At 33.0% G+C, this 22,244-nt stretch overlaps 1 protein-coding gene across 2 annotated transcripts in view; it reads left to right on the top strand.

The window, feature by feature from the left end:
• The window catches only part of ABCA5 (ATP-binding cassette, sub-family A (ABC1), member 5), a 50,343-nt gene that overhangs the window by 6,142 nt on the left and 21,957 nt on the right, over window positions 1-22,244 (top strand). For both annotated transcript variants that reach the window (XM_004693461.2, XM_012733121.1), the window contains 16 exons: window positions 3,900-4,016; window positions 5,059-5,263; window positions 6,709-6,870; window positions 7,674-7,762; window positions 9,046-9,275; window positions 10,912-11,053; window positions 12,002-12,190; window positions 13,525-13,672; window positions 15,517-15,685; window positions 17,349-17,407; window positions 18,261-18,371; window positions 19,806-19,981; window positions 20,489-20,608; window positions 20,963-21,101; window positions 21,797-21,887; window positions 22,073-22,212. In XM_004693461.2, the coding sequence (XP_004693518.1) occupies window positions 3,915-4,016; window positions 5,059-5,263; window positions 6,709-6,870; window positions 7,674-7,762; window positions 9,046-9,275; window positions 10,912-11,053; window positions 12,002-12,190; window positions 13,525-13,672; window positions 15,517-15,685; window positions 17,349-17,407; window positions 18,261-18,371; window positions 19,806-19,981; window positions 20,489-20,608; window positions 20,963-21,101; window positions 21,797-21,887; window positions 22,073-22,212 (2,272 nt within the window). In that variant the 5' untranslated portion in view covers window positions 3,900-3,914. Of the gene's footprint in view, window positions 1-3,899; window positions 4,017-5,058; window positions 5,264-6,708; window positions 6,871-7,673; window positions 7,763-9,045; window positions 9,276-10,911; window positions 11,054-12,001; window positions 12,191-13,524; window positions 13,673-15,516; window positions 15,686-17,348; window positions 17,408-18,260; window positions 18,372-19,805; window positions 19,982-20,488; window positions 20,609-20,962; window positions 21,102-21,796; window positions 21,888-22,072; window positions 22,213-22,244 lie in introns of those variants that run through there.

Raw genomic sequence — 22,244 nt, 5'->3', positions numbered from 1 at the left:
GGCAGACCTCTCCTGACCCGGCCGCTGCTCCCCTCAGTGTATTTCTTCGATTTGCCTGTTCTGCCCCCTACTCTGTTTCTGGTGAATCCTCTCACCGCCCCTGAACCTTTGGCCTGTACCCCAGTTCTGTATGCATAAATAAATCTTTAAAAAAAAATAAAAAAAATAAAAAAAAAGGCATTTCCATTCAAAGTAGAAATTAAATGTCAAAGTATCAAAGTTTAAACGAACTATCTCCTTTTAGTAAATTCCTAGCCTAGTTTGTGTTTGTGTGGAGTTTGAATCTTTTTGAAGGAAAGAGATGACAGGTCAAGATAAATCACCGTAATGCTAGTCAGTCGGTAGAAAGTACTCCCTGAAAGGCTGGGCAGGACTTTCTCACTAAGGAAAAATGACTAGAAAAAACTACCCAAAGAATAGCGCTCTGGCTAAGGGAACACTACATGAAAGCACCTTTTGCTGACTAAAGGGCTTTGGGCTTTGGAGGAAAGGACATAAAACTGAAGCAAAGAGTTTGGCAAGATGGCAAAAGAATGATGGACAGTGAAGAAGCCAGGCCTTCCTCTTTCACGTATTTATACCAAATTATATATAAGTAAAGACAAATTCCCTGGAAGACAGCTGGATGACCATCTTATACTGAGAGAAGAGAGGGTAGGAAAAATTGAAATACAGTTGTTTCTGGAATGTTCCTGGGGTAGCAAAACCCAAGAAAGGGAGGAACAGTTGTAATCAAAGCCTATCTGTGCACTGGGGGGCTCACACGGACATCACACGAACACAGTTGGTGTGCAGAACAGATGGTTCTACTTCCGGGAAACTTTATTGCCACATGTCAACCAGTCAGCCTGACTGGGAGGGTAAAACCCTACACTTTTGAACAGGAGAACTTGAGGGCAGTGGATAGTTTTGCCTACTGCTGGCATAGGGTTTGTGCAAAGTGGTGACTGTTGTCTTTAGCTTATCACTTCTGATGACTAGCTGGAGCCCAAACCTGTGGGGAAAGCTAGGTTGGCTTACCTGTGCCTCTATACAGCAGAGGCTTTTCTCTGTATCTATCTTGCTGCTGTGTTATTCACAAGGCATCACATAAAAGATGAATATAGGTAGGAAAATTTGCAACAAAATATTAGCAAATAAAATTTAACATTTCATTACAAAGTTCATGCATCTCATGACTTAGTTGGATTTATTAAAGGGATGCAAGGATGGTTTAACATTTACATATTTCTTAATGTAATCCATGAACAAAAGAGAGGATGGAAATCACATGGTAGTAACAATAGATGCAGAGAAGGCTTTTGACAAGAGACAGCACCCATTTATCACTAAAAACTCTTAAGAAATGGCTATAGAAGGACATACTTCAGCATAATAAAAGATACATATCACAAATTTGCAGCTAATATTATACCTTATGGTGAGAAACTGATTATATACATATATATGTCTATGTAAAAACTAACTAGAGACGGTTGGAAAATTCATGGACTTTATTCAAGGTCATTAAAGACGTGTTGGAGCTTAGGGAACAGTTCTTAAAGAAAGAAAAATATTGTGGGCTCATTAGCCTCTCTATAACAGCTCTGTTGTTTTTTGTTGTTGTTGTTGTTTGTTTTTCCTTTTTCTTAAATTGAACTGAACATGCAGCTTTCAATTTGAATGAATAATTTAGTGGTCCCCACTAAATCAATGTGTTTTAGAGGTAACTTGAGAATGTTGTTGCTGTGTTGGTTAGTGTGTCTGTTTGTTTTGTACTAAATCACCCTTGAACAAGTGTTTTTCTTACTGGCCTAGAGATGATTGTCAGTTCTTTACAAAATCTGATGTAACATTGATGAGGCTTCTGGAGAATTGTTTTTAATGTATGATCCATTTTTTGACTGTTTAGTTTTGCTGTTTTTAATGTACTTATTTAATATAAAATTTAAAAATATCTCTTCTGTACATAAAGAGGATGTTTATCTAGCTGAAACTTTAATATTATATTTGTATCATATATATATATATGTATTATGTATGCATGTATCTCTATGATTTCTTGAAGTAAAACCCTTTTTACTTTTTTTATCTCTTGCCAAATATGGGAAGTTTTTAGTTATTAATTCTAAATATTTTTTTAACAATTACATTCTCCTCTCCTTTTGGGACTCTGATAACATAAATATTTGACCTTTTGTTACTATCCCACACAAACAATATTTTTTAAAAAGATGTTTTGCTTTTATGTTCAGAATGTGTAGCTTCTATTACTGTATCTTTTTTTTTTAGATTTATTTATTTATTCATACAGAACTGGGGTACAGGACAGAGATGTGGAGGGTGAGAGGATTCACCAGGGACAGAGTGGGGAGCAGAACAGGCAGATCGATGAAGTACACTGCTGAGGGGAGCAGCGGGCGGGTCAGGAGAGTCTGCCACACCATGTGGTCACCTCCGGGGCAGGCGGGGATCGAACTCATGCGAAAGTGGCTTAAGCTTCTTAGTGCTAACCTGCTGCGCCACCAGGGAGGGCCCTATTACTGTATCTTTAAGTTCACTGCCTTTTCTATTGTTTTCATTCTGCTTTTGAACCCACTACATGAACTTTACTGCATTGTTTTTTTTGTTGTTGTTGTTGTAAATTCTATTTGGTGCTACTTTCCTGGCAGCAATTTTCTATTTTTTACAGTTTTAATACGGTTTACCAATTTTTGCTGGAGCACTTTCTTAAAGTAGCTGCTTTAAAATTTGTGTCAGATGATTACAAATCTCCATCATCTTAGCACTAGAATCTGTTGATTTTCTTTACTTAATACAGTTAATATTTCTCACATGCTTCATTTACTGAAGGTGGGTTACATGAGATTCTGATACTATGGAGAATGTTATTTTCTTTTATTGCACTATTCTGTCAACCTGATTATATTCAATTCAGTTCCCATTCCTATTCTTTGAGCTGTGGTTCGAATTCCAGGTTAGTTTGCAAGTCTTTGCAGTACAATTTGAGCCTGTTCTGTATGTGCCACCCAGTGACCAATCTGGATCTGGGCAGTGGTCAGTTAGCTCAGTTTCTCAGGTCTCTGATGCACAGAAAAAAAATTAGCTCTATGAATGCCCAGCTTGGGCATAAATTCACGAGTTAATAAACAATTTTACTGGCTTGTGTTCCTGAGCTTCTCTTTTTATTTGTTATTTTTGCTACTTTCTGATTCCCTGCAGTTTCTCTTTTCCATCTAGTAGCCAGAAATTAAGATTTATATGCCCTATTGAATAACATACTTCTGCAACTGAATCCACAACGTTCAGGGCCCCAGTACAGGAGGTGGAGATAAAAGCAGTGGGATTTGCAGTCTCTTCCGCTTGCAATCATGGTTCCACTTAACTGAGAACAACTTCCATCTGTCTCAGAGTTTTGGCTGCATTAAACTTTCATTGCTGCACTCTGGCGCTGCTGCATGATATTGTTTGGGTACAGCAGCACAGGATAATATAGAAAAAACAACAACTGGGTTACTTCTACATTCTCCCTGAGAAGAAGCCTTTGTTTTCTTTCTCCTCAAACCTCAACTAGAGAGCATCTGGAGCATGGGTAGCATAGCCTACACCAGAGCTCTCTTTGTGCCTGCGTCTCTGCCTCCAGCACATTCATTTAGGGGGTGCAGAAAGGGAAAGTGGCGTAAGTTCAGGTAGAATGGCATTTTGAACTGTGGTTTCCCGGCTTGTTTCTCATGCTACTCTTTACTCCTTGGGTTCTCAACTTGGTGTTTCCTGCAATTTGTTCAGTTGGAGACAGCTTAGAGCATGTGTTACTACATTTAGCCAGAGACTGAAATTTTTGTCTGTTGGTACTGTCAATAATGGTGTGTGCCTTACGTGTGGTTCCCGTTTTTTGTTTCTTTTAACTCCCCTTTTAATAGACTGATCCAGAAGAAATGGCTACAGCAATTAGAGAGGTGGGAGTTTGGAGGCAGACCAGAACACTCCTACTGAAGAATTATCTAATTAAATGCAGGACTAAAAAAAGTAGTGTTCAGGTAAGTTAAATGCTCTTCCTTGTGCCTTGTTATAGTTTTTGCTGTGTTCCATATTTAAGAGATGACTTATTTTGCTGCTACACATTTATTATCTTTTATATCCATAGGTCCCTTTAGTTTTCTTGTTGAATAAAATCTTACACTAGCCTCAGAAAAGCATGCAGATTACCTAATGTTTTTCTAAGTGTTACAGATTTTCATGATTTCTAAATTTAGTTAAATTAAAAAAATTAATTCCTAATGTTAAATTTGAACTTTTAGGCATACATTTCCCAATTTGCCACATTCTCCAGAGAGCTTCGTTAAACATTATTCCACACTTCCCTCCCCACGACTCCCATTTTTTTGGAGTGAGGATTGAATTGCTCAAGATTACTAAAATACCTCACATATTTGTACCTATAAGCAAATGTTACTTTTAAAAGTAGAAGAAAGAACAAACAATAACTAATCAGTTCATAATAATTTCAAAGGATGAAAGAAAATTATTCATCTTCTCTTAAAACCAGCAGCAATTAAAAAGCAGTATGAAATAATAATTTATTACTCCTAAAGCAAACTAATTTACCACAGTTGAGATTTAATAGGAAAATATAAGTATAATTAAAGGATGTTGTAATTCATAATTGAATAAAGAAATTTTATCATGATCCCTACTAGGGATATTTGGTAATTTACTTCAGTTAAATATTTATGAAACTAGGTACAAACTTTGTATTTAAGCAGAAATAAATATAAATCAATAAAATATTAACATATAAAGTAATGCATGAATAAATTTATTATTATATTTATATTACTAACCTAAGATGTTTGATATTAGCTGTTATGTCATTTAACTTTATTATATAACTTGAATTTTTAAATAGTTCAGTAAAACTGAGTGTATAGGACAAATGATGTAGTATACTTGTTGGTTTAGGTAATTAAGTGCAAATTCTTCATGTTTTTTCTTAGTGTTACATTATTTACATAGAAATCCTGATGATTTTTGCCACCATCATTATACTTTGTCATATTTTGTCTGTTTCCTTTACTCTAGGAAATTCTTTTTCCACTATTTTTTTTGTTTTGGTTAATATTAATTAGCATGATGCATCCGAATAAGAAATACGAAGAAGTGCCTGATATGGAACTTAACCCTATGGACAAATCCCTCATTGCACACCTAATTCTTGGTTACACTCCAGTGACTAATGTTACAAGAAACATCATGCAGATGGTTTCTACAGAGCACCTGTCAGATGGTACTGTGACTTACACAGTTTATATCAGACAGCCTCTTCATTGTTTTTTCTGTTCGCTTTATTAAATAAATCACCTTTTTAATGTTTAGAGGCATGTTCCTTCACAAAAGTATGGTTTTATAAAAATACTAAAATTATTTAATTATGCTTTCATGTTTCTAATGAAATCTTACAAACTTGGTGATAGGAAGCATATTTTATATGTTTAAATACTTTCTGTTTGTCATAAATATATCTGTATAGAATAAATGATTTGAAGGTATATTTCATTTTGACTACTTTTAATAATTAATACGCTAGAAATATATGATAAAGATTATAGAACAATAATCTTACCAGACTATAGTACCTGCTTATGGAGATACATGTTGTCTCCTGAAGAGGTACTTAGGTTTAGAGACTACGATTGCAACTAAGTACCTAAGTGTTTTTCACAAAGAAATGGACTGAAAATCTGTGTAAGCAGTGAGGCACTACTGAGCCCAAAGGAACTGAGGTCTGAGAGAACTTGAGGCAAAAACTGGAAGAAGTGACAGAAATTTTTGTACCATGACAGTTGACCTGAGGAAGTGCTGAATTGTGGGAAATAACAGTTTTACATGTTACTTTGTCATATAGAATAGTTGTAATTAGTTCCTAGTATGTATCAGCACATTTTTGTATAATGCATCACTAAATAGATGATGTCTATGTAATCAGGAGCCAAATAAATTTTACCCCCATATTACTGTTTAATATTTTTATCAAACACATATTTTATTGGTATATAAAAATGTTTTCTGATTTATTGTATTAAATATAGTAGCTTAGACAGTGATAAGAATTTAGCATGCTAGCTCAAAAAACTGATCACAGATTTTGAGAAATACTAATCTTAATTTCCATTCCTCACATGTTCCAAGACTAGTGGTGAAAATGAATTGCTTGTAAACAAAAGTTAATGAAAATATTTTAAAATTACAATTATCTAATGTGAAAGGAAGCTCAACTATGATAGCAGTATTTTTTTCCCTTATATGTACCTTCTAGGTAAGGAACAAACAGGAAATTTTTATTCAAAGAATAGTTGTGTCATAGTTACATTTTTAATTTCAGAGTAGTGTGGAATTTTCTTCAAAAAGTATATGAAAATAAAATATCAAGAAACTGTTTACAATTCTTCAACATAGATAAATGAACTTCATTTCTGCAATAACGTTTATGCTATACTGAAATATATTAATAATGCATTATACTGACTATGTAATCAAGTGACAGCTGCAAAATAGTGTGTGTAATAGTCAGTTCTTTCACATTTCATTATTTAGTAGTCGTTTTCTATAAGTTAGGGAATAAAACAAAAGTACTTATGAAATACTGACTCATCAGATATAATGCTAAATTTGGTGTGTTGTAGTAAACTATTTCAATCTGTGAATTAACTACATTCTTACCATATTTTACAGTTATAGTTACTGAAGAATATACAACTGAAAATGAGTTGATAGCGTCCAGTCTTTCTAAGTCCAGCAACTTTGTCGGTGTGGTTTTCAAAGACTTCATGTCCTATGAACTCCGTTTTTTCCCTGATATAATTCCAGTATCTTCTATTTATATGGATTCAAGAGGTAAACAGCCCTCAATACTAATTGAAAATCAATTAAATGTGTGTCTTTGTGCTTATAGTTTATATGTAGAATTTGATGAGACACAACATTGGCATATTCATCTATACTTATGCAGATAAAAAAATGTCAAGCACAACAAAATATATGTCTACATGTAATATAATATTTGTGTGCTTATTTTATTTTTATATACATTATTATTTTGATTACAGTAACAAAGCAAAATGAATGGTATCTTGAATTATATGACTTTCTCAATCTTGTCACATACATATCTTTAAAATCTCAAGATCTTCCACCAATTCAAATCTATTAATTTTATATTTAAGACATGGAATGTATCCTTCAATTCTTAAACAGTTGAAGAGATATTATGAGCCACAAATCTTTATTAAGTAACGTTGAAGTCACCATGCTAAGTACTGATTCCATAAACCAATTAGAGAATTTTTTTTTGTTCTTTTAATTGGACTGGAAGTACTTTTAAACTGGCAAATCATTATAGTATGACCTTAATACAGAAAAATGACTTGTTTTAATTAAACTGTGTTTATTAAAAGAAATGAACTTTCTTTTCATTTGTATCCATTCACCATTCAACACCATAACAAATGTAACTCTTACTCAAAAAACTTCAGTGCTATGGATATTGTTTCTCATATCAATATGGGCAGTAACTTATTTTCTTTGATTCAATAGATATTGATTAGTTATTTAACTTTAGTAACTCTCCATATGATATCTTTAAAAGAAAGCACTTTGATGCTGTGCAAAATCTAGTAACTCTAGTTTTTCCTCCTTAGCTGGCTGTTCAAAATCATGTGAGGCTGCTCAGTACTGGTCCTCTGGGTTCACAGTTTTACAAGCATCCATAGATGCTGCCATTATACAGGTAAGTATGAGCAAGTGAGAAAAATAAAGTCACCATATTTTAAACATTAAACCCTAATAGAATTTTATAATGGAATTAGCATGACTGTTGCCCAACATACAAAATATATAACTTATTACAAAGAACAAAGGTAAAGTCACATTTTCTCAATATCTTTTAAAACCTTTGTTAATGGCATATGATTCAGTATTCTCACTCTTGGTATTATTTTATCTATGCTGACCATAGGTAATATTATGAAAGATTTATTTTGCTGACTTTTTTCCTTTATTATTAAAAGTAGCTTGGAAAAAGGGACGATATTTTCTTAATTATAATTGTAGATTTTTTAAATTTGACACAGATTTATCACTTATTTGTCAACTACCATCTCTTGAATGTGTATTTCACTACTGTAATGCCACTAGGATTGTGTATAAATGTTACAGATATTTCAAAGACATGGTTAGATCTGACCTTTTGTTTCACCTTTTGGTAGAAATAAAAAGGACACCTCAAAGAGACTTATTTCTGTTAGTTGTAAATTAGTAATGTAGTAAAATGGCTACAATAAATACTGCTTTTCTTGACAAGGTTATAAAAGCCAAATGAGATGATATATATTGAATTGTAGAAATTTCCAATATAACTGTACTATAGACAGGTTAATATAAAAATTTATTAACAAAAGTTTAAGATAAAGGCAGTGAACTCTAAGACATGTCAGGTTGATGATCTCATTGTACTTATTTGTATTTTGGCTGAAGACAGCAATCCACAACCCAGAACACACTGGCTGAAGTAGAGCAAACCTCATTTAGAAATCCCATTGACCTTTAATAGTTTCATACGGTGTACATAGTTTTATTGTTTTATCTGTACATGCTGCAAAGATTAAAAAAATAGGACATGCTACTTAACATTTTTAACAAGGCATTCTTTCATGGCACTAATACTCATTTCTTCCTCAGTTTTATACATGCCTATTTTTGTTAAGATACATCTAATTGTATGCTTAAGACGATAATTGTGCAGCTGTATGCGCTTTGATAAATTACTTAATCAAAATTTACACTTTCCAACTTTAGATTTTAACCTTTATGTATGCTTCCAAAGTGAATAAAAGCATTACTCAACTCTCTACCATGATGCTGGGATCACAGTACAGCTTTATTTTAGGTGTTTTAGGGGATTTCTATTTTGTGCTAGGTTACTATTTAAAGTTTGGTTACGATTGTCACATTTTATTAGGGGCTACTATCAGAACTAAATTAATTGAATGTATTTACATTTTCTAATTATAGTTGAAGACCAATGTTTCTCTTTGGAAGGAGCTGGAGTCAACTAAAGCTGTTATTATGGGAGAAACTGCTGTTGTAGAAATAGATACCTTTCCCCGAGGAGTAATTTTAATATACCTAGTTATAGCATTTTCACCTTTTGGATACTTTCTGGCAATTCATATTGTAGCAGAAAAAGAGAAAAAGTTAAAAGAGTTTTTAAAGATAATGGGACTCCATGACACTGCCTTTTGGTATGTTATTAAAAGTTTATTGCTTAGTATAATTAATAATTACGTTAAATGTACAAATCTTAAGAAATGTCATTTTGTTATCCATCTGATTTGATAAGGTGCTGATCCTGTTTTCTTAAAATGATTGACATTGGTTTTAAATATGAGACTAGTTAACAGGCTTCAGCATTTACTTGTTTGAGGGAAGTTGGAGTTGGAAAGCTCATCTTTATTTTACATGTTAAACTTTTATTTCTGTTTTTTTTTGTTTTGAATCACTGAGATGTGTTCCATGCACTTCAGAATATATATTAGTGTTAAGAAAATACAAAACCTTGAAAAGTAAAAATTAGTTGCCTGTTACAGTCTCCCCTAATATCATAACACAAGATGTCTTATTAAAATTTTTGTTTAAATTATTCAAGTGTGTGTGTGTATGTGGAATGCAGGCTTTCTTTTTCTGGAAATAGGTTTTTTTTGTGTGAATTAAGACAGAATTCACAATTTTTTTTTTGCACATGAATGTTTTAATGCATTAGCATTATTACACAATGGTAATTTTGTAGAGGCATGTATGTAGTTTTATAAATAATTATATTATCCTTAACTTCCCTCTGTGCAGTAAGATAATTTATTTTTCCCTCATTTTGGGGAAAAAATTAATAGTGTGCATGTGAATTGCCATTATAGTTCACTTAACAAAACTTTATTTCATTAAGCCCATTGTAACAACTAATTATAACACTTTACATAAAGGGAGCATTGTGTATATAACATTTTTGTTGCTCATTTTCCCCTCATTTTGTTTTTGTAGTGATAATTTTTTTTTAAGATATATGGTGTTATAAAGTATTTTGTGAGGAAATTGTAACTTGGAGAATTTAGGCATATCAATCTCTCGGTGCTTCATTTTTGCCTCTATAATAATGGATTCAATTTTAATAATTTAGGGGTGTGTGTGTGTGTGTGCATATGTATGTATACACACACCTACATACACATACATATGCATACCCCCAAACACAGGGAAAATTATATCATAATCTTCTAGCCTTAAAAAGAAAACTAATTGCTGTAGCAATTTCATTAAGCTTTGTTTTGAGAAAATTTAGTGAATTCATTGTTGATCTTGACCTTGCATTGTAGAAATATAGTTACTACAGTGTTGATTAGTGAGGAACCTTGTATTATTTGTAGCACCAAAAGTTGTCAAAAGCTTGATTATAGCACATGCCATGAAGAAAATTCTTACTATATTTTTTTATGTATTTTAAAATCAGTAGTGGTGTATATTATTGAACTTTCAAAAGACTATTAGATTTCAATTTATCATGGATTACTACTATCAATTTGTATTATCATCATATATATACATCATATATATATATGTATATATATATCTGTGTGTATAAGATATATACTTATATACTATATCTATATCTAAGTAAGTTTACGTATAACATAACCGAAACTGTAAAACTTTTAAGTGTTCACTTTCAGTACATGTGCATATACAGAAGTTAATGGATTAACCTAATTTTAAGAATGAAATAGCAAAAGTAGTGTAGTTTTATTTAAAGTGATTTTTCTTAACTGTTTAAAGTTTATAAAGTTTATGCATTTGACCCAAAAATATGTATCTTTATTGTCATTTTAGGCTTTCCTGGGTTCTTCTATATACAAGTTTGATTTTTCTTATGTCTCTCATTATGGCAGTCATTGCAACAGCTTCTTCATTGTTTCCTCAGAGTAGCTGTGTTGTCATCTTTCTACTTTTCTTCTTGTATGGGTTATCATCTGTAAGTATTTTAACTTGAAAATGATTATAAAGAACAGTCAAGATATTTGATTAACGAAGAGAGTCTTGATTTACTCATAATTGATTTCTCATGAAAGACAAATTTACTTGATAGCATTACAGTACCTTCATATTATTTGATAAGATACCAAATAGCTTCAAGTTTCAGTTAACTTGTTTTCATATGGTGTGTTTCACATACAATTCCTTTGAGTCTATCTTTCTACTATTTTCATATACGAGTATGTGTAGTTCAGATGGTCCAGTGAGGTGCGTGGGTGATACAGGGGTGAGCAGAGCTGCCTGCCAAGCTTGTCCAGTACTAGGTTTTTTCCCCCTTTGTTTTCATAAATTCCTACTTCAGATTTTTTATGCCACAGGGTGATGATAGGTAAAGGTGTTTCTTTATAAACACAGTTCTTTGTTAGTGAAGCTACTGTTGATACTGGTTTGGTATCTGACCGGATGCTTGCGGTTAGTGACTAGCCTGTTTCAGGTGGTTCCAATGTCCCTCCTGATTTGCCTTGGTGCCTGTGCTGTCCCAGCTGTTAAATACTTCGACAACAAACCCTGCTCTGTCACGTGATCGCTTACAAAGTACTCATACACTTCTACATGACTTGCCTGGTTTTTAACTGGTTTTATAGCTTATCAACGCATTATCTTTAAAAGACATTATATTCTGTTATTTTAAAGCTTTGATTTACCATTTGACATATATATACACACCTCTAACTGTAGAAACACTTTATGGTTGTTGTAGTATATGCCTATTGTGTAGATAAGATGTAGTTTTCAGTATTTATTCATTACTATTTGTATCTTACTATCCCATTTAGAATTTTTTAATGAGATATTTTATGTGCAAATGTGTTCTTTTACAAGCAAAATTTGATTTCATACCAGTGTATATGAATGTTGCACTAATCTTAATATTTGTATTTTATAGGTATTTTTTGCTTTAATGCTGACACCCCTTTTTAAAAAATCAAAACATGTGGGAATAGTTGAATTTTTAGTCACTGTGGCTTTTGGATTTGTTGGTCTTTTGATAGTCCTCATGGAAAATTTTCCTAAGTCACTAGTGTGGCTGTTCAGTCCCTTCTGTCAGTGTACTTTTTTAATTGGTATTGCACAGGTAGGTAATACGTTTATCTTGTCACTAAATACTTTTTAATTCCAGGCAGTATATCACACAACCATTGATACTTTCTTTGATTTGCAAAAATATCATTTGAAAATTTCTACTTAAGAAACAAATATTAGAGAGCTAGAGTAGATTTGACATTGGTTTCATTTATACTTTGCCATTTTTAAGTTTTTACATTTACATGATAAATTCTTCACCTTTTACTTAACTGTATCTCAGTTAATTGTTTCACCACAAGTTTGTTAAATCATTGGTTTAAGCATCAGGTAATCTATATTACTCTGTGGCTTGGTTACAAGTAAATTTATATGTATGTCTGATAGAAAATTGTGAGTCAGAAAGTTTTTATGACTATAGTAGTGAAATAAATAGATCTGGTGGGTTTTATTGGTTGAGGATTGATGAGATTATCATTCATTTAAATCATAATTAGATTTATAAATGTAATTATTATTGCTTTCTACAGGGGCAGTCAGGTTCTAAGGGGAAAACTCATACAAGAAACTACTTTATATAATAGAATTTAAATTTGGTTAATGTATAAAGGAAAATGTAATTATTTAATGTTACTTAATGTAAGAGATTATTCATTTTGACACAATAGAATTCTTTTGGTTGTGAGACTTAAGACAGGTTGTTAATGAATATTGAGTTAAACAAACTTTAATTGCAACTTAAGAACTGTTACACATTTTGAGAATCCACTGAGTTACCTTCCACTTAGGAATGCAGACCTAAAGGTAGTCAGGCTTTTGTTATCAAGTAGAGGAACTCCAAGTGTTACTTAATACATCTCCTTTCACCGATGAAGATTTTTGAAATCCAGTATGGTGCAGTTATAGTTTATTGAGTTAATGAGAGATCTGGGACCTGAATGAGGTTTCAGTGTCCAATATATAAATCTTTCTACCCTCTCACGTATATCTGCTATGAAGAATCTGAGTAATTGTCTTAATTAGCCAGAGAACCTTTTCCTTCTTCAGCGTTGAAAAAATACTGACCATAATTTTATTCTCCAGCAATTTGTTTGATTTCCATGTGGACCATAAGTCTTTTATTTGCACTAGTTAGCATTAATAATAGCATTGAAACAAATGCTCCAGGAGTGAATGTATATTACTTTTGGAAGCAAGAATTATAAACATGATTGTTGTGATAAACTTAGTAAAGTTGTATTGTTTTCTTTATAAGTGGTGGATTGTTTAGTTTGTTAAAAGACCCAGTTGGTTACTGACAGTCTGGCTATATTACCATAATTAGTGTTAGCGTCTGCTTATTTTTACCATTTTTTATAATAAATTGATGTTTCTATGTTTTTTTAGGTCATGCACTTAGAAGATTTTAATGAAGGTGCTGTATTTTCTAATTTGACCGAAGGCCCATATCCTCTGATTATTGCTATTATCATGCTAGCACTTAGTAGTGCATTCTATGTCCTCTTGGCTGTATATCTTGATCAAGTCATTCCAGGTATGAAGGTATTGCATTTTACATTAGAGAATTTTAATTTTTTTGCCCATATAGTGTCAAGTGGATCTTAATTATTTTTTCTAGCCAGAGTACCATAAGTCATATTTATTATTAGGATTTTAAATTTAAAATAGGTTTATTTTATATATCTAATGCTTAAACATTTAGTGAACTTAAGATTATGTGAAAAGAAAGAAGTTTGTTTTGAAAACCTTCAGTCCCTAAGCAAACTTCTTAGTCCTTCCCTGTGTCAATACTTTTTATTTAAAGGGTTTCATTATTTCATTCTCTAAGTTACAAAACTATGAAGTAATCTTGTAATCCCTCTTATTCTCCTCATTTCCTATCAGGCCAGTTCCTGTAGCTTCAAAACAGTATTAAATATCCAATACACCTCCTTTTTTTACCCCTTGAGTTTCTCATTACTTTTGCCTACATTTTGAATCTGCAGTGTCTTATGTAGTAACTGCTAGAGACATGTAGCTTTTAGAATTTGAATTAATTAGAATTAGTGAATTACTTTCCTCAGTAGTTCAAGATACATCTGACTATTAGTTACCAAACTGTACATTGCAGAGATAAGACATTTCCCTGATTGCAGAGTTCTAATGGGCAACACTAGCGTGGACCATTGCAGTAACCTCTCATTGGTGGTTCCTCAAATCTAAGAAATTCAGCTTTCCTTTTACTCAAGATAGTTATCTGCTCAGAAGGCTGTCTGGTCAAAACCTGGTGAATTAAGTAGAAATCTATTATGTATTGATGTCCTCCACCTTACTTTTATAGTTTTAATTTCTCCTTACCTCTTTCCTCTTTATTACATTAAATGTCTATCAGAACTGTCCTATTTGCCCACTTAATAAACACATTTCCAGTGTGTCAGCTACTCATAACAGGAAGTCTTTCTAAATGGCTTAAACAAATGAGCAATCATCTTACTTAAAAGGAAGTCCAAAGAAATGATAGGCCCTAAGTCCGTTGACTTGAAAACTGTCTCACAAGGGAACGTGCTTTCTTGATGTTTTTGCCACTTTTGTCTCAGGGTCTGGCAATTTTGCTCTCTTTGAAACTGCAAGATGTTACCCTTCTTTGTTTATGTCCATTAAAAGAGGGAGGATGAGTCTTTCCCCAGCTAAGCCTGTTGCTGCTGTCTGATTGTTTTACATGCTCATGACTGGACCAGCAGTTAACAGAACATGCAAATGCTGGTTACAGTCGTGAGAATTTTCTGTGTCGTTGGGATCAGATCTCTTTGAGGTATGTGGCCATGTAGACATTTAAAAAATGACAAGTATTGTTTTTTGGGGGGGAAGAGGAAGATGGAAATACACAGCATGGGCATCTGTCACTATCTCCTTATCTGCCTCCTGTGTCTGTTCTGCTGCTGTGTTACCCTCCTAATTCTAATTCTAATTCTAACCCTAATCCTAATTCTCTATGAACTATGTTTCTAAAAGTTCCCTGTTTTCAAATACTACCTAAAATGACCCTCATTTAGACCTTTTCCAGTATAAACTTCATTTTTTGAATTTTTATAACAGTATGTATTATATATATGTCTTATGTTCTGTATTATGTCTAACCACTTGGTATGTATATGTACCCCTAAAGATGCAAGTTCTTTGGGAACAGAAAATGCATTTTACTCACCTTTACATTCCAGGGCCCCCTGAGCAATTCAGAAACTATTTGTCAATCAAGCTGTTTCTCCTGTAACATTAGACAGTATTTGCTATCCGAGTGTTAAAAGAAGGCTGTCATATGCTTCACATATTGCTTTTATGACTTAAAAACTAGCTTTAAGAAATGATTTGTCATGATAACTCAGTATTTTTATTTTTCAGGGGAATTTGGCTTACGGAGGTCATCTTTGTACTTTCTGAAGCCTTCTTATTGGTCAAAGAGCAAAAGAAACTATAAGGAGTTATCAGAGGGCAATGTTAATGGAAGTATTAGTTTCAGTGAAATTGTTGAGCCTGTTTCTTCAGAATTTATAGGAAAAGAAGCCATTAGGTATGGTTTAACCTTGCAATTTAGGTATAGGATGTGCAAATAGTAGAATTTGCCATGCTAAGGCCTGTATTTTAAATAGTGTTCATAAATATGGTATCTTAAAAGATTTGGTATGTATTTCATGATGCTCACAATAACTAGTAAATGTTGCTTTCCTTGTAAGTTCTTATTTTTGTTGAAAAAATAAAGTAAAATTGCTGCTAGATTTGAAATTTTATTTATTTGTTTATTTTTTAAAGATTTATTTATTTATTCATACAAAATGGGGTACAGACCAGAGATGCGGAGGGTGAGAGGATTCACCAGGGACAGAGTTGGGAGCAGAACAGTACAGGCCAGAGATGCAGAGAGTGAGAGGATTCACCAGGGACAGAGTGGGGAGCAGAACAGGCAGATCGAAGAAGTATACTGCAGAGGGGAGCAGCGGGCGGGTAAGGAGAGGTCTGCCACGCCATGTGGTCACCTCCAGAGCAGGCAGGGATGAACTCTAGCGGAAGTGGCTTAAGCTTCTTAGTGCTGCGCTTTTACCTGCTGCGCCACCAGGGAAGGCCTAAAATTTTATTTTTAATGGAAATTTTAAGACTTAATAAAACCTATTGTTTATATAAGCTGTTTTAAACTTTTTCCATTAAGTAGCTTGAAACAAAATAAGAATTTATATTATTGTTTTATTCAGGCTACATTGTCTGAGTTATACAGTGTATTAAGTTGTCCTCTGTTAATTCCATAAGTTGTGACATAACTGGAATATGTTGAAATTTAAGAACCAAAGAATTTTATTTCCATTCCTTGTTTCGAGAGTCAAAAACAAAATAAGAAAGTACTAAAGAGGAGAAACAAAAAGAAATATGTAAAAAATGAAATATAAGTTTTTTTTATTACTTAAGATAAGTATATGATGTAATAATCATTGTGAACTGATAGTCTGCCTTCCCAAGGGTAAAATTCAAATTGACTAAATAAGCCATTAATTCTTTAAGTAGTTATATAAAACAGTTAAAACCAAATGAGAGAATCACTTCACATTTACAGACAGTTTGAAATGTAATGATATGAAATAGCTTTTGGATTTTAATCTCTCTTAACTGATTAAGAATTTGACTACAAACAAAAACTATAAAAGATAGAAAGAAATCTGTAAATTGCTTGGCTTAGTTTCTTTTTTTGGTTAAAGATTTATTTTATTTATTTATGCATATAAGAACTGGGGTATAAGGCAGAGATACAGGAGTTGACTAGATTCACCAGACATAGAGTGGGGAGTAGAACAGGCAGATTGACTGAAATCCACTCTTGAGGGGATTGACTGGGAGGCAGGAGAGGTCTGCTGTGCCCTGAGGGTCACTCCCAGGGATCTAACTCCTGCCACAGTGTCTTAGATAGCTTCATAGCACTGAGACTTAACCCCTGCACCACCAGGGAGGCCCTGCTTTAGTTTCTTTGTAGAAGTTGGCTGGTTTTAAAAATGAATGAAGCATAAAATGGAGAATTGTAAACTTTTACTTGTATTTTCTTGAAAATAATTTTGTAATTATTTGTCAAACGTGGCTTACGGTAAGTTTTGTTAGGAAGATATTATTCCTATTAAAAATTACAGCTATTATAAATTTTATACAAGTAAACACACAATAATTGTTTAAAAAAAGTCAAAAATGTTTTTTAGAATCAGTGGTATCCAGAAGACTTACAGAAAGAAAGGCGAAAATGTGGAGGCTTTGAGAAGTAAGTAGCTTTCCTAGTATTCCATCCATACTATAGTTTTAAAATTAGTTATTTTTTATTGAGGTAATGTTGGTTTACAACACTACATATTTTAGGGTATAGATTTACACCTCTACATGTGAATGTCGCCACACTCGCATGCAGCCAAAATACCAGTAACCACCACATTCCATTGACCACCTTCACACCCTCTGCACCCTCCCATCTCACCCCAGTGCTATAACCTCAGTTCTGCAGTCCAATCCAAGGGTTTGTTTTGTTTCTTTGTATTCCTCACACAAGTAAATCAGTTGATAATGTTAAAATACAAATGAAAAAGCAAGTTGAAAATGTTCAAACTGGCTGTTCAGATCCCTTCCCTGTCTTCCTTTCGTCATGGACCCATCCATCCAGTTTATGTTTTTCATTCCATGTTTCTTTTATTTTTAAAGGACCTTTTAAGTATTTACTGTTATTTCCATGTAATAGGTTAATTTTAGTTTCATGCTAATATATTTAACATGGCTAAAAATATACTTGAAACAAATTTTTATTGTCTCTTTATTTGTTTTAATACCCTTGGAAATTCCCAAAAATGAGTATGAAGAACCGCTCCCATCAAATTTTGTGCACTCTAGATCTGTTAATGTAACAAAAAATAGAAATTTATTTTATTACTCCTCTTATTACTCATATATTGACTATCACAAAGAATTATTATGCTATAACATTAAATATTAAACTGATAAATGTGCTGACAACTTGTATCTATTTTTAACTTACTGATTTATTTACTGATTGCTCACATCTGATGGCTTATCTTGTATAGCTAAACAAAAATAAACATTGCATTTGATTCTTTTTCCTTAACTAGATTTGTCATTTGACATATATGAAGGTCAGATCACTGCATTACTTGGCCACAGCGGAACAGGAAAGACTACCCTGATGAATATTCTTTGTGGATTATGTCCACCTTCTGATGGTGAGAGTTTTCTGATTTAATTTAAACAGGAAAAAAAAAGATATTTGTTTTATTAGTGTTATAAACCAAAGTATGTATTCTTGAAGTATGTACTGGTAATTATTATTTTTTAAAGATTTATTCATTTCTTCATACAGAACTGGGGTACAGGCCAGAGGTGCAGGGGTGGTGAGAGGCTTCACCATAGACAGAGTGGGGAGCAGAACAGGCAGATCGACGAAGTACACTGCTGAGGGGAGCAGTGGGCGGGTCAGGAGAGGTCTGCCACGCCATGTGGATCTCCTCCAGGGAAGGCAGGGATTGATCTCATGCAGAAGTGACTTAAGTTTCTCAGTGCTGTGCTTTAACCCGCTGCACCACCAGGGAGGGCCTGGTGATTATTTTTTAATGATTTGAGACCAGTTTCTGTATCTTCTTTTGACTATATACATGTTTTCCAATAGACAATAAAAAAATGATTCAATCATGTTTAGTAAAGTAGAAAGGATCTAATTTTGTAGCTATTTTATCAGATATTTTGCACGTATATGTGTGTTTTTCATTTCAAAGGATAAATCAGTAATTAATTGGAAATTGAGATCAGTAGACAATTCAGGTTGAGAAGCTATAAAAAGATTTTAATTACAATAGTTTGGAATAAAAGAATGATAAATGTCAACACTGTCTCCTAAAATAGTGATGTTTGTGTTCTCCTAGCATATAAACGTTATATATGATGGTCATAAAGGTGAGAATGGTTTGACAGTTCCACAGTTATTTCAACATAACCAAATAGGTGGCAGTACAATAAATTTTTTACTTTGAAAAAGGAACAAATGTCCATATACTGTATTTGCATCTTTTAAAGGAATGCTAACACCTTCAAAATTTGTTCATTTTTACTTGTCCTACTCAACGTCACTATTCAATCATAGTAGTGATATTTTACATTTATAAAATAACTTAAGATACTTGTGACAGTTCTCTATGCATTATCAAATTGATTTAACAAATCTTAAGTGGGATATATTAGTAGATAGTTTATAAAAGGGAAAAGCTGGAATTCAGATTAAGTGAATTTCTTAAGACCACACAACTAGTTAGGGGAAAATTTTTAGTTCTTTGTTCTCTTAATTATTACATAATGCCTGAAATGAAAGAAAGTTACTTCTGGAATAGAAGTGTAACTAATGCACTGATAGATCATTTGTTTAGTGTTAAGCTACTAGTTTCTTGCCCTTTCCATCATATAATATCACGAGAAACTAAGAGTAAATGAGATTTGACTATAACTGGAAGAAGACCACCAGTAGTAATGACGTTTGTCTTTTAATGTTATATTAACTCATATATCTAACATGCAAAAAAAATGAATTACCAGTATATATTAAAGCATATGCACTTTCTAGTACTTAATATATTTGATGGAAATTTAAATGTATATTTTGCTTTTAGGGTTTGCATCAATATATGGACACAGAGTCTCAGAAATAGATGAAATGTTTGAAGCAAGGAAAATGATCGGCATTTGTCCACAGTTAGATATACACTTTGATGTTTTGACAGTAGAAGAAAACTTATCCATTTTGGCTTCAATCAAAGGAATACCAGCCAATAATGTAATACAAGAAGTATGTTATTCATACAGACAACTTTTGCTCCCTGTAAACTAATGATCTTTGTAATATCTTGTATAGTGAAAATATGTTGACAATCCACACATAAAACCTGCTCTGAACCAGTAGACAGAATATCAGTTTTAAAAGTTAGATGGAATTTATGTTTTAACACATATGAAATAGTCCTTGTTTCATCTGTAGGATACTAGTCTCTCAGTAAAGGTATTTCTTTCTTTTCTTCTTCCTTTACTTTCTCCCTCCTGTCTTCCTCTTCTCCATCCACACACACATAGAACCTTTGTGCAGACCTTCCCTACTACCCAGGAGGTCACAAAAGCAAAACAGACCTTTCCATCGGGAACCCTTCCATTTGTTATTTCAAAGTTATGTATGAATATAAGTAAAAATTAAGTTCTGCAGTAAAAGAGCAATTTTCAAGTTAATATTAAAATCAGGGCATTTTAAAACTATATATAATGGTACAATTCCAAAAATATTGTTCACACTTTACTTTTATAGGTGCAGAAGGTTTTACTGGATTTAGACATGCAGGCTATCAAAGATAACCAAGCCAAAAAGCTAAGTGGTGGTCAAAAAAGAAAACTGTCATTAGGAATTGCTGTTCTTGGGAATCCAAAGGTAAAATATATTAGTGTCATCAAGTTTTGTTGAATTAAAAAAATAGGCTGTAGTTATATGTTGTTATGAATGTAATTATAGTAATAGGGTATTAAAGCTGAGTTCAGAAAGATGCCATCTTCATGACAGTGGTTATATCTAGAAAGAGCAATGGTAGCCTTTAGTTACATCTGCAATATTTTGTTTCTTTGAAAGAGCTGGGGAAAATACAGTGGAAAATGATTGTTAAATTTCAATGGATATTTGGATTGTTCAGTATCTTAGCTATTGAAAATAGCTGCAGTAAGCATAAGGGTGCAGGTATCCTTTTGAATTAATGTTTTTGTGTCCTTTGTCTCTGCCCCTTTGAAACAGATACTATTGCTAGATGAGCCAACAGCTGGAATGGACCCCTGTTCTCGTCATATTGTTTGGAATCTTCTAAAATACAGAAAATCAAGCCGGGTGACAGTGTTTAGTACTCATTTCATGGATGAAGCTGACATTCTTGCTGGTGAGATTTTTATTTTTTGAAGAATTAAGTTATTGCATCAAATGGGAGGTTAGGCATAGAGTTGCTAAATCCTGAGAAATAAACTGTTCGTCATAAAAAGCAATCCAAGGCTTGCTATGTTAACTGTTTTCTGCATAGTTTTAAACACATATACATATATGGAATGCTGAATTTAACCAGTACATCATTTTTAATAACTGACTAGCTCAAAGCATTTGTAATTCTATAGCAACTTCTGATGAAGTGGGCATGTCATTTTTTTCCAGTAGTGTCTTGTTTAAAAAAACCAGCAAACTAATATTTTGTTTTTGTTACCTTTTTGTTGTGATTTTTACATTTGACTTTAAAGGAAGTTTTGAAAGTCCTTGCATTAGTAAGCCTCTTAGGAAGAGTCTGAGATACCTGGAGCAGCATTACGAAGATGTGCTCTACAGTAAGACTGCAGGGGTGCAGGTCCTGCTTTGTCATTTAATGTCTCTGTGAAATGAGAGAAGACTACTGACATTTTCTCATTGCATCAGTGTTTTCATCTCAAAAATGAGTGATAATAATTCATTTTGAGCCTTTCGCAACAGGTTGTTCTGATTAGTTAATGAGCTGTATGCACTGGTGTGTCATACAGTGATCTATAATAGTAATGACAATTACTATTGATGTTATTAACTTAAAAAAATAAAACAAATCTCTCTTTGCAGATAGAAAAGCTGTCATATCACAAGGAATGTTGAAATGTGTTGGCTCTTCAATGTTTCTCAAAAGTAAATGGGGAATTGGCTACCGCCTGAGGTATCATTCATTGTCTCTTGGTTTCATTCTTTATTAAATTCTTAAGCTATAGTTATTAGATGAGGGTTTGCCATATTGCTCTGGTCATTTTTTTATGGTCCTAGTGTAAACGTAAGTCATTCAGAATTTACTTTTGGTTGTTTACTGAATAATCATAAAAAATGGTGCTGTTTGGTTTTCTCTAGTATGCATGTGGACAAATACTGTGCCACAGAATCTCTTTCTTCCTTGGTGGAACAACATATACCTGGAGCTGCTTTACTGCAACAGAATGACCAACAGCTTGTGTACAGCTTGCCTTTCAAGGACATGGACAAATTTTCAGGTATTACCTACTTTCAGCTTCTTGGTTTTTCA

This window comes from Condylura cristata, unplaced genomic scaffold, assembly GCF_000260355.1.
Source record: "Condylura cristata isolate star-nosed mole 26May11 unplaced genomic scaffold, ConCri1.0 scaffold00038, whole genome shotgun sequence".
NCBI lineage: Eukaryota > Metazoa > Chordata > Mammalia > Eulipotyphla > Talpidae > Condylura > Condylura cristata.
The sequence above is the reverse complement of the archived record's forward strand: the minus strand, read 5'-3'. Positions and strand labels throughout refer to the sequence as shown.